The sequence below is a fragment of the Procambarus clarkii genome, chromosome 60, assembly GCF_040958095.1.
Source record: "Procambarus clarkii isolate CNS0578487 chromosome 60, FALCON_Pclarkii_2.0, whole genome shotgun sequence".
NCBI lineage: Eukaryota > Metazoa > Arthropoda > Malacostraca > Decapoda > Cambaridae > Procambarus > Procambarus clarkii.
In genome coordinates this window covers 5,376,950-5,393,091 of record NC_091209.1, presented here as the reverse complement: position 1 = coordinate 5,393,091, position 16,142 = coordinate 5,376,950, and the positions used below count along the sequence as shown (strand labels likewise).

At 33.6% G+C, this 16,142-nt stretch overlaps 1 protein-coding gene and 1 long non-coding RNA gene across 2 annotated transcripts; both read right to left on the bottom strand.

Moving 5' to 3' along the window:
- Window positions 1-3,615: 3,615 nt before the first annotated feature.
- LOC138353829 (uncharacterized) lies at window positions 3,616-5,547 on the bottom strand. The gene is made up of 4 exons (XM_069307245.1): window positions 5,488-5,547; window positions 5,153-5,354; window positions 4,432-4,616; window positions 3,616-4,155 (listed from the first exon to the last, which is right to left on the bottom strand). Exons 1-4 carry the CDS (start codon window positions 5,545-5,547, stop codon window positions 3,940-3,942), a joined length of 663 nt encoding a protein of 220 aa, XP_069163346.1. The 3' UTR covers window positions 3,616-3,939.
- Window positions 5,548-14,568: 9,021 nt separating this feature from the next.
- Window positions 14,569-15,870, bottom strand: LOC138353872 (uncharacterized). Its single transcript, XR_011223291.1, has 3 exons — window positions 15,721-15,870; window positions 14,818-14,938; window positions 14,569-14,640 (listed from the first exon to the last, which is right to left on the bottom strand). It is a non-coding gene; the product is annotated as an uncharacterized lncRNA (long non-coding RNA).
- Window positions 15,871-16,142: the final 272 nt, after the last annotated feature.

Sequence of the window (16,142 nt, the reverse complement as noted above, 5' to 3'; positions counted from 1 at the left end):
TAACATGCAGAACACTCTTAACTCTGTATTAGACTCATGTCAGGACCTAGGTTTAATTATCTCAGCAGAGAAAACAAAGATACTAAATCGGCGCCCACCCAGGCAGGGAGGAGCTGTTCGCAAGATGCAATTGTCTGATGGCTCCCAGCTTGACTATGTAAACAGATTCAAATACCTTGGCCTTGAGGTGCCACTGTATAGTCCTGTTGTATTCAGACTCTGTCGTCAGTATATAGAGAGGCTTCGAGCTCTCAAGGCTGTTGCAGGTTATCACTCAGGCTATGGTGCCAATGTCAGAATTGTCAAAATGATGTACCTTGCATACATCAGATCTTTAGTGGATTATGCTGCACCTCTGCTTGTTTTGATGCCTGAAAGAAAGCTTGGAGGGCTTGAAAAATTGCAGAACGAAGCCTTGAGGATAATCTTTGGGTGCCCTCGTACAACAAAAGATACTTAATATGAGAAAGGAACTTAATATTCCGAGCGTTGTTGATCGTGTTACTGAAATTAACTGTCAAATTAGTATTAAAATGCTTAGGCTAACTCATCCTAGTCCTTGCACAGAAGCCCTCCAGAATTTCTTTATTGAAGATCAGCATTGTTCCAAATGGATAACAAAAACTGGAACTCAACTCAGAATGTATCAGGTTCATGATTTGTACCAAGAGAAACAACAACGGCACTTTCCTGCACCGTGGGAGGTTACACCCTTTCCAGTTTTAATCCCTCCCTTTCCACCCAAGAAGCAAATTAGAAATCAGCCCAAACTTCGTCTTGAGGCAAAGCTCAACGCCTTAAGCCAAATTGATGCTCTGTCCACAGAGCATTCTCTCTCTCAAATCATATACACTGATGGTTCCCTACACCGCACCACGGGTGCAACTGGAAGTGCAGTTGTTCTGACAATGGGCGATGGCCTATACTTTGAGTGGGGAGTCCGTATAAACAATTGGGCCTCTACCTTTCAGACTGAACTATTTGCTTGCTCCTTGCACTGAAATGTGTACAAGTCTCCAAACTTGATACATTAATTGTAAGTGACTCCTTATCATCCTTAAATGCTCTCAACTCTTTAAGACATAACTGTAACGTGCTAGTGTCCGAAGCTAGGCACAAATACAACAAAATTATTAAGGATGGTAACAGAGTCCATTTCATGTGGTCTCCATCTCATGTTGGCCTCCGAATGCATGATAGAGCTGATAAGCTAGCCAAAGAATCTGCCTTTAAAGGAGACGTATGAGTGTAGCCTTGGATTGTCAATGAGCAATCTGAGAGCAGCAGTACACCGAGAACTTCAACAAGATCTTGTAGATCTGAGGCAAAGTGAAATTGACACCAATAATTCCATCTATCATCATACTATCATGCAAGAGGAGCCACACATCTATGGATCATCCAATAAAATCAGCAGACTTCTAGATGTTACTACTGTTCGGCTTAAACTGTGTTTCAACTCTCTCTGGGATTTCTAATTATCTGCTGATGTAGACCTAACCAAATGTAAACTGGGTCAACAAGCACACCGTCTGTCACTATGTGATGGAGTGCCAAAAGACTTCAATTGAATTGAATTGAATTCAGAGACAATTTTATAATAAATGTTCCAGAGATGTTTAAATATTTCATTCAAAACGATCTGCTACCAGAAATCTTAGCCAAATATCCCCTATTTGCTAACTAAGATAAGTAAATGATAAGTAAATTGTCTCGCCAATTATATATACGAGGGAAGGATTAAGGGTCGAGGGACGAAATGCGCATTGCTGCCCTCATCTGTGACGTCACAGCATCATTCGCGCTAGTATCAACAGAGCGGCCATTTTGTCGTCAGTGCAGTCAGCGGACAGAGGACAAACGCTTCATGCAAATATTATCGTAAGTTCAAGCTGTCATTGCAATCAATCTTATATTGTTTCTGCTGTATTGTGCCTACCAATTTGTTGTCAACTACCATTTTAAGCTGTCATTGCAATCAATCTTAGCTACCTATGTGCTTTAATATACTGTACCTACAATTTTCTCTCATCTTCTTTTTTTTTTTCATTTCATGTAATCTGTTATCATTTTTTTGTCTATAAATTTTGCAAGTATTTACCTCCTTAAAATTTTCTTAGATTAAGGACCTGCCCGAAACGCTGCGCGTGCTAGTGGCTTTACAAGACTGTAATTACCGTATTTGTATCCTCACATTCCCTATGTACATTCTTGTATATGCATAAATAAATAAATAAATAAATAAATAAGAATAAAACAACCTACCATGAACACCCAAATCACGGAACTATTTACTCTACCCACCATGAGTGTAAGCACAAGACCGGAACATAACTTTAATTCTTTCTTCTCCCTTTTTCTGTTCATTGTCTGCTCCTACGCTCCCTTGCTATCCTCTTCTTATTCCTATTACTATCTCCTTCTCATTCGGTGGTTATAATAGGAGCTGCCTCGTATGGGCCAATAGGCCCTCTGCAGTTCTTATTATTACTACTATCCCCTCTACTACACCTTACTTGTTGCCAAGAGCATATAAGCAGCAGAATAGCAAATATTAACTAATCTACTTTCAAGTGTGGTCTAGAACACACTTGCGAGATACTGTACCGACTCTCAGTGCGCTCAACTCACACCATTGTTCAGCAAGGTTTCACCTACATACGTCTGTATGCTCGACTAAATATGCCACATATAATCAGGATTCCTCCCTTATGTTAACCAATCCACACACTAGAAAATGAAGGAATGACGACGTTCATTCGTCCTCCAGCACGGCGAATGGTTGGAAGTCTTTATGATATCTGTAGGCAGTCTTCTCAAAGTCTTCTTACGACCCCTGTCCTTTATGACACTTCAGGACGATTTTTTACTGCTGCTATTTCTATTGAAAGCTTTCTACTCTGCGTATTTCAGCCTCAAATACCCGTTGCCTCCATCTCCCCATTTCTCTCTCTTTCCTTCCCCCTCTCTCAAGCAATCATGAAATGTGACACCCTAACCTTGCCCGAAACGCTGTGCACATTAATGGGTTTAGGTATTGTATGCACTAGCTCTATCTATAAATCCAACATTATGTTTGTAACTCATCTATGTATGTATATTTACCTGAATAAACATTTTGACTTGATTTTTTACCATCCCAAACAATAAAGCCCAGTACTTGTCCTCCATACCTACTCAACTTTTAAATCACACATCAATACACAACACTCACTTGAGTGTTTAAGGTATTTTATATTGAGAGTATGCATGCCTTTGTATCATGAAATCATATTGATGTGATGTATCATTGAGAATTGAATTTAATCAGAGGATTCAGTAGTATCCCAGGTGGCATTAATTTTCACAAAGTAGTTGCATGGTGGTCTACAGTGCTAGCTTGAGAGTACCAAGTGAGGGGTTCGAATCCTCCTCTTGGCTACCACTTTTTTTTCCAGTGATAGTTTCAGAGGGTTGAGAAAAACACAGCATGAGGAAAATATTTTAATATAATCCAGTTTTATTGTATTAAAAGACAAAAGTATATGCATATAAAATATTAGTTTAGTTTATTTATTATGCACAACATACCCATCCTGTGAGTGGCAGTGGAAATTTTTAGAGGCACATATGGGCTTATAAATGAACAACAAAATTCATGTAGTTATAAGAATCTCTGTAACTAAGCAACATAATTTGTGTGGTCAATTCATGTAACCAAGCAACAGGACAAAAGTAAGTAAGTAAAAATTTAAAAATTTAAAAGCCTATCTTGTATCTATTTGTTAAACACAGAAATCACAAAAGCGTGATGCCTTAAATCTATGATTGAGGTCAGTTGAACTCCCGGTTGGAATTCTTTTGCCATGTCGTAACACAGTCCATTAAGGCTCGTGTGGGATCCTCTCGGACATAGGTTCGAACCCTCATCATGGCCCTTGTGAATTTGTTCATTTGTATCTATTCATTTTGTAAATACATGTCTTCATCTTCATCACTTTCTAAGAACTCCAAGAAAGGCTCATAGACCTCATTTGGCTGGTAGGAACTAAATAAATGTTTGGCTTCAGTAAGCTTGTCAGCACATTGCTTTTGACCCTGATTGAGAAGAGCCAATAATCCACGTTTCTCTTCTTCTGACAGATTTGGGTTTTCAATGGTGTACGTGTTAGAATCCTGGAATATAATATTTAAAACATCTTAGAGTCAAATATATACTGTACCTATTTAGTTGTACATAATGCAAATATATAAAAGTATAGATTAAGTAAAACAAAAGGATACAAATAATAATAAAAGCCATATTCTCCACAGTACCACTCTTGAAAATGGAAGTGATTCATAGTTTAAATGTGAAAGGTGATGGCAATATTACTCTGACTAATTGAACACATTTAAGTGAGTTGAGTGTTTTGAAGATCTAAATTGCAAAAAGTATTTTGAATTTCTTACCTTGCAGAGACATGAAGGGAAAGAATCACATTGTAATTCTTGAATATACTCGGATAGTTTGTCCCTTTTCTTTTTGTAGTACTGTAACCATGTTATCATTTCTTGAATGGTTAGTGATTCCTCCTCTCTACATCTCTTCTGGAGCTCAAACTTTTCCACTGCACTTCTTTTTTCAGTCAGGGACACTATAATGCAAAATGAAAATACAGTATGTGATTGACAAATTATGATAATGGGAATCATTTGTGAATTAAACATCATTAAAAATTGTATCTATAAAATTTACCTTTAGATAACAAACTCAATTTAATGGTATTGCAGTCTTTCCATATATAAAAGTACAATTAATACAAATAATATATAAATATTTGAAAATGCTGAGAAAACTAATGAATCATTAGATCTTGTGTAAATACCACTTGTGTTTTGATGAAGCAATAAATTGTGCCATGGAAGGATGCCAGTTAAAACATCTGCTTCAGACAAATCCGGATGGTTCTGATTGTAGATTTTTATGAGATCTCGTAGTTTTTTTTTTTCTCAACTTCATTTTTGTTTCTCAATACAGCTCTCATTTTAGATGAAACTGTAAAGTTTCAGGTTGTTATCAAATATTTGATTTGCACCAATAGTATTTTACATAGAAAAACTAATTTAACAACTGTGTACTGTATTAATGTTTAGGTTTCTGTGAACAAACAAAAAAGCAATTAATGTCTACCTGCATAAGTGGTAATCTGATTTTTGCGATGCCTTATATTCTCTCCATATGCCTCGATAGTATGCTCAATGTTATTGGCAGAGGATCTGTTATTTAAGGATCTTGCAATGATCAGTAATTCTGATCTCCATTTCTCAATAACAGATTCTGGGACATTAAGCCTGTGAATCTCATTTGAAACTGCTGCAGCTGTCTCTGTGGCCTATTTAAAAATAAATGCCATCAAATTTATTGTAAAATTTATGTTCAGAGTTAAACAAAGTCTTTTGAACTATCCTTAGTGCTTTGTCAAGGTCTGAGTATGTGTTTTTCAGATTCAGACCTTGACAAAGCACCAAGGAGGGTGTGAAAGACTTGGTGTAATTCTTAATTATACATGTATATGTTGCTTGCATATGAGTATAATGCTACTTTATATGAGCCAAAATGCCTTTCTGTAATTTCCTATATTCTTATATTATTTTATAACATTATCTGGATATATATAACCATCAAATATTACCATTGTACTGATTTGATTGAAAGGTACAAAATTGAGAACTAGATTAAACAAAAATTAACACATACCAGCTTTAAGCATGTTCTTAGTGTTGTTGTTATATCTTGAAAGGTAGGAAAATACTTGCTCTGCCTCCTCCCCAGATATCAGGCCACTTCCTTCTTGCCACCGCCCTCCATACAAAACCTTTGACATAATAGCATAACGTTTGTTAAAAACTACCTACTGTATTAACAATTTGCATTTAACATAGATAAATCCTTACATATAAGAGTTTAAAAGAAATTATATTTTCCAACTTACAGTAAAACGAAGTCAAAATATTATTACAGTATTAGATTATTTACCTGACAATACCAAGAATGTCCTTTGGCATGTAGGACTCCTAAAAAAGGCTTTCCTTGCCCAAGTGAGAACTTCTGTTCTCTTGATGAAATCTTTAAGGCCCATATGGCCAGTATTTACAGATGATATCCTGGCATATGAAGGACACATTTTGTAAACGGTTCATTTGCAAATAGTGGGCATAACTGTAGAGCTCTCCTGGATACATATTTAATGCAGCAAGAATAATTCCATGTCGACAGGAAGCCATGCTTATGCCGGTTTCATCCAAACTTCTAAATGAAACAGGTTTATTTTTGGCAGCTTTCAATGTCGACACTCCACACATATGGCTACTCTATAATTATATATATATATATATATATATATATATATATATATATATATATATATATATATATATATATATATATATATATATACATATATATATATATATATATATATATATATATATATATATATATATATATATATATACAGTATATATATATATATATATATATATATATATATATATATATATATATATATATATATATATATATATATATATATATATATATATATATATATATATATATATGGAAGGGAGTACCACCTCTAGCTGGAAGAAGGGGGACCCATAGCCTCGGAGGAAACCACACATAACGCATTAGAGGGAATGTTTAGAACCCCTCCAATACAGTTTCTGTGTGCTTTTCTCCTACCACCCCCTTCCTTTTTTATTTTTTGTGCTTTATTATGCATTTGATGGTTACAAGATATACATGGGTTGATACAAAAATAATAATGCAAAAAGGTGCTTAAAGGTTATGGACTTATGGTTGTATATATTAGTCATGGTTATATACTATGGTTATATACTATGGTTATATACTATGGTTATATATATTAGTCATATATAAATGTAATTTTTTTTATGTAATATTTTTCATCATTCAATATGCATTCCATATATTTTATAGATTTTTTTGAACATGATATAGTTAGGAACCGTCCAATTAATATACATTATTGATAATGTCTCAAGCTAATATATAAAGGTACTCTTCAAATATTGTATGGGTAAAAACCTGGTATTAGGTCTTAGGTTTCTATTTGAAAACCTATTTTTAGGCTTTCGAACAGATGTAAAAATATTCTTACTTGAGTTTTAAGGTTCTGAATAGTGGAAACGTGATCTTGAACTTCTTTGTCACAAGCGAAGATACCACCAGAATAATATGAGTTTCTGATCCCTCTGGAATGATATTAAATTAATGAATGTTCATTGTGTGAGACATTTTGATGACAGTTAAACATCACTTCACTTAAAACTAATTCAACTACCCAAGCTGGCATTCACATCATAATCCTTCCTATTCTAAATTAATGTATATAGTGAAATAAATATTTTTTAATTAGCAAAGCCTTAGTCCAAATAAAAAAATTCAACTAAAGTTGAAAGGCAAGTAATAAAGGTGTAATCAGTTAACAATGAAAAAAAATCTGATTAAAAGTTGCATGACACTTTATAAATATTATACAGTGCTGTGTTTATAGTACTACAAACATATTACTACACCTTACATTATACCTTAACAATAATGAGCAGCATTAAATATTTTAACTTGAATATCTACCACCCAACTTTGTTGTAACGATACAGTTTCTTGTTACCATCAATATGTACAGCCACAGGTGTTGTATCACATGCAGGGCACCCCTTGTCAAATTCTCCTTTTATTCTCCCAAGTTCATACTGATGGAAACGCCATTCAAAGAAGACTCTTTTTGTTGTCTCAAAATTGATGGGACCATGCTAAGATGTAAAATGTGTGTAAGTAATTATCAAAAAGTGCCAAGCAGTGGCATGTTAAGCAACAGACTATAAATACCTGCAGGAAATGAAAATAAACTTACATGAGCATTACATAAAAAGAGAAATTGTTAAAGATTGGTAATCCATTTCCATTTCTTATGATATTTGACATATATAAAATATATATTTAGAATATTCATGCTATTTATTAATTTAATAATATTTAACCCTATTTCTTAAATAATGACAATGCATTTGCTTAGTAACAAACTTAGTTTTTAAGTTTATGCACCAATTTAATACTTGCACTATTAAAACAGTAATGGTATGAAAACTTACACGCCCTCGAGAAGCACCAAATAATTCCAGTGCACTAACTAATGCCTGAAGAGAAGTTCCAGGGCTGCTTCTCTTGAGAAAATGCCAGGAATCCAATAGATTTATGCTGTAGAAAGTGATACTATTTCTTCCAGTTGAATAAAAACCTGACTGGTGCATGGCTTTCCCAAGTTCTTCATCTACATATCCGCACTTGCACCTAAATATTGGGGTATACAGATCATACCTTCCTGCCCCCCACAAAAAAATATAAAAAATTGAAGTAAAACAATTTTATTTGGCAAGGGATTCAAGCGTGGCTATCAATATATGTGTAAACCAACCCATAAACAATTCTCTGTATGGTTATAAATACGTATGTGATATAAATACGTCTTCATAAGTGAAGATACAGTGGTAAAGAGAGTGAAGTATAAATGGTTATATTGATGAAGACTGTAGCCTGGGTCACCTGAGCAATGCCAGCTACCAATACTAGTATCAAATAAATGTTTCTTAAAGTAACCTACCACTTAAAGTTACAAAGATGCACAAATTATTGGAGCTTAAAGTTGTGAACTTGCTCTCACTGCAGTTCGGGCAGGAATTAGGTGGATGTGCTGGTACAACAGGCTCTAGTAACAATTAAATTTACAAGATCAGCTATGCAGCAAAATAAATACATGTTTCAATCATTACATTTTAAATTACTAATAATTTTTTTAGCATTAACTGGAGTTACATGAAAGATTTATATTTAATAACAAATAAAAATTCATTTATTTAACTAAAAATCTGTAATTAATGAGGTAATCAATAATTAATGAGGAAATTGACCAATACAAAAACTACTAAAAAAATTACATGAACTAAATAAAATTTTAAAACACTGCTTGGTTCAGGATGGAAATGAGAGTATAAGAAACAGACTACAGGTACATTACTTACTCCAGTGAATGACATTCCCATCTGAACACACATTTTGTGTTGGGTCTAAAGGCTCGAAGAACCCATTTTTCCAGCAGAATCGATGGTGGAAAGGCATTACAAAATGCTGCTGCTGATCACATTTATGACACACAAAATTGAAAGCAGTCTTCACATTTTATGCTTGCCTCACAACTTCTACATTGTACACAACATTTGCCTGGTTTTCCAAAAAATAATGTAATTATGTACTTTGAATGGTAATACTGGATTTAGAAATATTGTATACCAAGTTTAAAAATGACAAACATCTAAGTGTATTCAATGATTGACATTGATCATTCATTTCATAATTACATTGAAATTTATCCATAATTACACACTAAAGATGTTATTTACCTTTATCTGGAACACCCAACTTCGACAATGTCCAGCTAAACAACATTGACCTACGTTCTCCCCATTTAATCTCACTATTTTTTCTTCTTTTTTGTCAATCAGAAATGCTTGCTTGAGAATCATAAATTTCCTCCGGTTCTGCAGCAAGTACTTTGAAATATGGAATTCTAAATTAGTCAGGAAAATCTTCAAGAGCAAATAGATGTAATAAATAAAAGTGTATTTTATACATATTATATAAGCATCTAGAACAACTGACAGCTTTCAGTAATGTGTTAGTTAGACTATGATATATATATATATATATATATATATATATATATATATATATATATATATATATATATATATATATATATATATATATATATATATATATATATATATATATATATATGTCGTACCTAGTAGCCAGAACTCACTTCTGAGCCTACTATGCAAGGCCCGATTTGCCTAATAAGCCAAGTTTTCATGAATTAATTGCTTTTCGACAACCTAACCTACCTAACCTAACCTAACCTAACGTTTTCGGCTACCTAACCTAACCTAACCTATAGAGATAGGTTAGGTTAGGTTAGGTAGGGTTGGTTAGGTTCGGTCATATATCTACGTTAATTTTAACTCCAATAAAAAAAAATTGACCTCATACATAATGAAATGGGTAGCTTTATCATTTCATAAGAAAAAAATTAGAGAAAATATATTAATTCAGTAAAACTTGGCTTATTAGGCAAATCGGGCCTCGCATAGTAGGCTGAGAAGTGAGTTCTGGCTACTAGGTACGACATATATATATATATATATATATATATATATATATATATATATATATATATATATATATATATATGTCGTACCTAGTAGCCAGAACGCACTTGTCAGCCTACTATGCAAGGCCCAATTTGCCTAATAAGCCAAGTTTTCATGAATTAATGTTTTTTCGACTACCTAACCTACCTAACCTAACCTAACCTAACTTTTTCTGCTACCTAACCTAACCTAACCTATAAAGATAGGTTAGGTTAGGTTAGGTAGGGTTGGTTAGGTTCGGTCATATATCTACGTTAATTTTAACTCCAATAAAACAAAATTGACCTCATACATAATGAAATGGGTAGCTTTATCATTTCATAAGAAAAAAATTAGAGAAAATATATTAATTCATGAAAACTTGGCTTAATAGGCAAATCTGGCCTTGCATAGTAGGCTGAGAAGTGCGTTCTGGCTACTAGGTACGACATATATATATATATATATATATATATATATATATATATATATATATATATATATATATATATATATATATATATATATATATATATATATATATATATATATATATATATATATATATATATATATATTAGTATATTTTGGTAGCAGTCTTTCCTGTAGACATATATTATTAAATATGACCGAAAAAGTAAGATTAATAATTCTAACACGAATTTTCTCAATCTTTCGTACATTACGCTTCACTGTTGGAGGTAAATCAAAAATCACTTCTCCAAAATTCATTTTTATTTCTAGTCTGACGCGACACGGGCGCGTTTCGTAAAACTTATTACATTTTCAAAGACTTCACAAATACACAACTGATTAGAACTTACGTCTCTCTGATATTATATCTACATTTGAGTGAGGTGGGAAGGGTGATGTGGCATTAACACAAGACAGAACAGGAGGGGATATTAATAGGGTATTAAAAGTATCAACACAAGACAGGACAGAAACAATGGGTATTGAATAGAAGTGTTTGTAGAAAGCCTATTGGTCCATATTTCTTGATGCTTCTATATTGGAGCGGAGTCTTGAGGTGGGTAGAATATAGTTGTGCAATAATTGGCTGTTGATTGCTGGTGTTGACTTCTTGATGTGTAGTGCCTCGCAAACGTCAAGCCGCCTGCTATCGCTGTATCTATCGATGATTTCTGTGTTGTTTACTAGGATTTCTCTGGTGATGGTTTGGTTATGGGAAGAGATTATATGTTCCTTAATGGAGCCCTGTTGCTTATGCATCGTTAAACGCCTAGAAAGAGATGTTGTTGTCTTGCCTATATACTGGGTTTTTTGGAGCTTACAGTCCCCAAGTGGGCATTTGAAGGCATAGACGACGTTAGTCTCTTTTAAAGCTTTCTGTTTTGTGTCTGGAGAGTTTCTCATGAGTAGGCTGGCCGTTTTTCTGGTTTTATAGTAAATCGTCAGTTGTATCCTCTGATTTTTGTCTGTAGGGATAACGTTTCTATTAACAATATCTTTCAGGACCCTTTCCTCCGTTTTATGAGCTGTGGAAAAGAAGTTCCTGTAAAATAGTCTAATAGGGGGTATAGGTGTTGTGTTAGTTGTCTCTTCAGAGGCAACTAACCTCTGAAGAGACAACTAACACAACACCTATACCCCCTATTAGACTATTTTACAGGAACTTCTTTTCCACAGCTCATAAAACGGAGGAAAGGGTCCTGAAAGATATTGTTAATAGAAACGTTATCCCTACAGACAAAAATCAGAGGATACAACTGACGATTTACTATAAAACCAGAAAAACGGCCAGCCTACTCATGAGAAACTCTCCAGACACAAAACAGAAAGCTTTAAAAGAGACTAACGTCGTCTATGCCTTCAAATGCCCACTTGGGGACTGTAAGCTCCAAAAAACCCAGTATATAGGCAAGACAACAACATCTCTTTCTAGGCGTTTAACGATGCATAAGCAACAGGGCTCCATTAAGGAACATATAATCTCTTCCCATAACCAAACCATCGCCAGAGAAATCCTAGTAAACAACACAGAAATCATCGATAGATACAGCGATAGCAGGCGGCTTGACGTTTGCGAGGCACTACACATCAAGAAGTCAACACCAGCAATCAACAGCCAATTATTGCACAACTATATTCTACCCACCTCAAGACTCCGCTCCAATATAGAAGCATCAAGAAATATGGACCAATAGGCTTTCTACAAACACTTCTATTCAATACCCATTGTTTCTGTCCTGTCTTGTGTTGATACTTTTAATACCCTATTAATATCCCCTCCTGTTCTGTCTTGTGTTAATGCCACATCACCCTTCCCACCTCACTCAAATGTAGATATAATATCAGAGAGACGTAAGTTCTAATCAGTTGTGTATTTGTGAAGTCTTTGAAAATGTAATAAGTTTTACGAAACGCGCCCGTGTCGCGTCAGACTAGAAATAAAAATGAATTTTGGAGAAGTGATTTTTGATTTACCTCCAACAGTGAAGCGTAATGTACGAAAGATTGAAAGATTTTTGATTGAATTGAAAGATTGAAAGATTTTTGTCAACTACCATTCAAGCTGTCATTGCAATCAATCTTAGCTACCTATGTGCTTTAATATACTGTACCTACAATTTTCTCTCATCTTTTTTTCATTTCATGTAATCTGTTATCATTTTTTGTCTATAATTTTGCAAGTATTTACCTCCTTAAAATTTTCTTAGATTAAGGACCTGCCCGAAACGCTGCGCGTGCTAGTGGCTTTACAAGACTGTAATTACCATATTTGTATCCTCACATTCCTTATGTACATTCTTGTATATGCATAAATAAATAAAATAAATAAAATAAATAAATAAATAAATTGAGAAAATTCGTGTTAGAATTATTAATCTTACTTTTTCGGTCATATTTAATAATATATATATATATATATATATATATATATATATATATATATATATATATATATATATATATATATATATATATATATATATATATAGTAGATACTAGGTACTAAGATTATATTACATTACATAGTTCAAATAGGGACGTACCAGAATTCAATGAATTTGGTGTTTGTTCTGCAGCTGGTAAATATGTTTGAGTATATGTTGGTACACTAGTTGAGAAGTCAGAACTTTGAATGTGTGGAGGTGAAAGAGAAGCAGGCAGAAGGGCTGTTTGGCAGAAAATCAACCTTTAAGTATGGTAATTCCACAACACTTTATCTATTTTTAATTTGTAAACTATCTACATTTTTTGCTGTCTATGACCATCGCTGCCGCTATCTCCACCGAACACCGGTGTATTTGCGGCTATGCAAGGGCAGACCAATATGGCAGCCATGGCCTAATCTGTCATAAGACACAGGGAAAGATTGCCAGATATGAAGCAGTCAATGACATTATCAAAAAAAGTTTGGCTAGTTTGGTTCAGATGTAATACAAACAAAGAGCAATGGTTTCAAGTTCAACAAACCAAAATGTAGGGCTGACAACAGGAAATTATTTTTGACCCAGAGGGTTATTAACACATGGAACTGCCTACCCACCGGAGCTGTAACTGCCAAAACTGTGCTGAATTTCTAAATATACCCAAAAAAAGATCATAAAGGCAAATGGGGGGAATTTCGACAAGCCGCGGGCTTCCTGTACTCTTCTAGGCTACTAGAGTTTGTGGCATTCAGATAAATATCTGTTTTCAAAGGAGAAGTTGACTATAACCTTGGATTATCTATAAACAAATTTTGAATAATAAAACACCAAAAACCTAAATAATTTTAAGTCTGAGGCAAAATGAAATCTACACTAGCAATTAAACCTATCATTATACTATGATATAGGAACACACAAACATGGGTCATGGAATAAATAACTAAATAAAAATTACCTTCTGATAAGTTTGAACGTTGTGTTTGATTGATTTCAATAATCCTGCAGTAATTTTCTCCTTTTCCTTTCTTGTTTGAAGGATTCAGATAATTTAGGTCCTCAATATTTAAACTTCGCTTCATATATTCACATTTTTTCTGGAGAGCTGAGTTTATTTTCAAATATTCACGATGAGGGTTCTCTTTAGCTAAAATTGCTAGTGTCTGGAGACCTTCTGTTAAAAAAATATACATTCTCAATAGGATACATTATAACTGTAGCAAGAGAAGCTACATTAAATGTTTTGATGTAATTGTCTAAACCAATGATCAAAGTGATAGAAATTATAATGGGATGATGGATTTCAAGCCAATTATGCTGAGCATAGAAAAAAAATTCTGTTGTTATTGTTAAAACAAAGACTTACTGTATTACACAAGGTTGTAAACTTTGATATAAATGTATTATAATGGCCATAATCAAATGATTTTATAAACAATACCATCATTATTGTCCGGAGTTATTCTTGGTACATCTGGTAAGTAAAGATAGTTTTCAGGAGCCAAGAACGAATCTGCCAAAAAAATATTGGACGTTGTACATTCCAATTTGTTACAATAGCCTAGTACTGCATACTAATACAAATTAAAAAACAAATTGGAAATAATAGCTAGGCTAACCTAACACAATGACATAACATAACACATCTTTATTTGTAATTTTGTCAAAAGCTGATTAAATGTTTTTTTACCTGCTAGTATGCTGGCTGGGGTCGATCTTCCAGGCATATTTATTCTACTGACTTGTGGTCTTAATGCTGCCGCAGTAAAAGGATTTGTGACAGACATTGTACTGCTTTCTGTATCATCTACCTATTACAAATACAAATACAATTATTTATTCAGGTAAAGTACATACATACAAGTTAAGATACAAAAGTAGATGGATTTATAGATAGAGCTAGTACATACAATGCCTAAAGCCACTATTACGCAAAGTGTTTCGGGCAGGAAAAACACTAAGACTAAAATTTAATACTAAAAGATTTTAAAGTATAAATTGTGTTGAGAAAAAATAAGAAAAAAAAGAAAAAAAAGGGAGGGGGGGTGGTGAAACATGGCAGAAAAAAGTAAAATACAATTTGGTCAACAAACAGCATTGTTTTAAATAGAAGAGATGGGTTGACATTTTGGGGGTGAGGTAGGTTACATTGAGTTAATTAGGTAGTACTTAGTTTTTAACTTAAACTGGTTGGGAGAGGTACAGTCTTTAACATAATTGGGAAGGCCACATTCGAGGTCCCTTGATTTGTAAAGCATTTCTAGTTTAACTAAGTCGTACTCTTGGAATATCAAATAGGTATTTGTTTCTGGTGTGGTGCTCATGGGATCTGTTACAACCTTCTAGGAAGCTTATTATAAAAAACATAATTGATAAAAACAACATGCTGCATACTAAAAACGTATTGGAATGTGTATACCAATATGCAGTAAAATATATTCTTCCTACACATAACAAGCAAAACTTTAATACTGCAACAAGTTTTTGAAAATTATTTAACTAAACAGCAATGAAACCTTTGCATTCTTTTCAATTAGTAAAATATTACATATGAAGGAATTATTTACATAAATGCCGAGAAAACTTTACATACCATGCCCAAATCTAGGATCTTCTTCTTGATAGTAGGTACAGTTTGCATGAAGGATTTGTTCTCCCGATGACTGCAAAATCTAGGATCACGTGTGTTATTGTTTTTGAACGAATGATCACATGTTTACATTCATTGCGATGAAACTTAACAAATTTTAATTATATACAGCTTTTTATATCAACTGTTTTACTTAAATTATTTTCTGTTATAGGTTCTAAATATAACTAATATTTGCTTCTTTCTTATGCCATTTGTAATTAATGTCATAAAGCTTTATCATCTGAATGCACCAAACTGTGCCTTTTCATATTTCCAAACTGAAGTCGAACACCCGAAAATGAATATATCCATGAAAACTGAATCACGTCCTACTATTTGGAGAATTGTTAGTTCTTTTTCATACTAATATGTCTAGTTTGTGT

Excerpts from the sequence above, each read along its gene's own strand:
- LOC138353829 (XM_069307245.1), bottom strand. The coding sequence starts at position 5,547 with ATGCAAGCAACATATACATGTATAATTAAGAATTACACCAAGTCTTTC. Across the intron at positions 4,617-5,152 it reads TCAGATTACCACTTATGCAG|TGTCCCTGACTGAAAAAAGA; the intron begins GTAGACATTAAT and ends TTTGCATTATAG. Across the intron at positions 4,156-4,431 it reads TCCCTTCATGTCTCTGCAAG|GATTCTAACACGTACACCAT; the intron begins GTAAGAAATTCA and ends ATTATATTCCAG.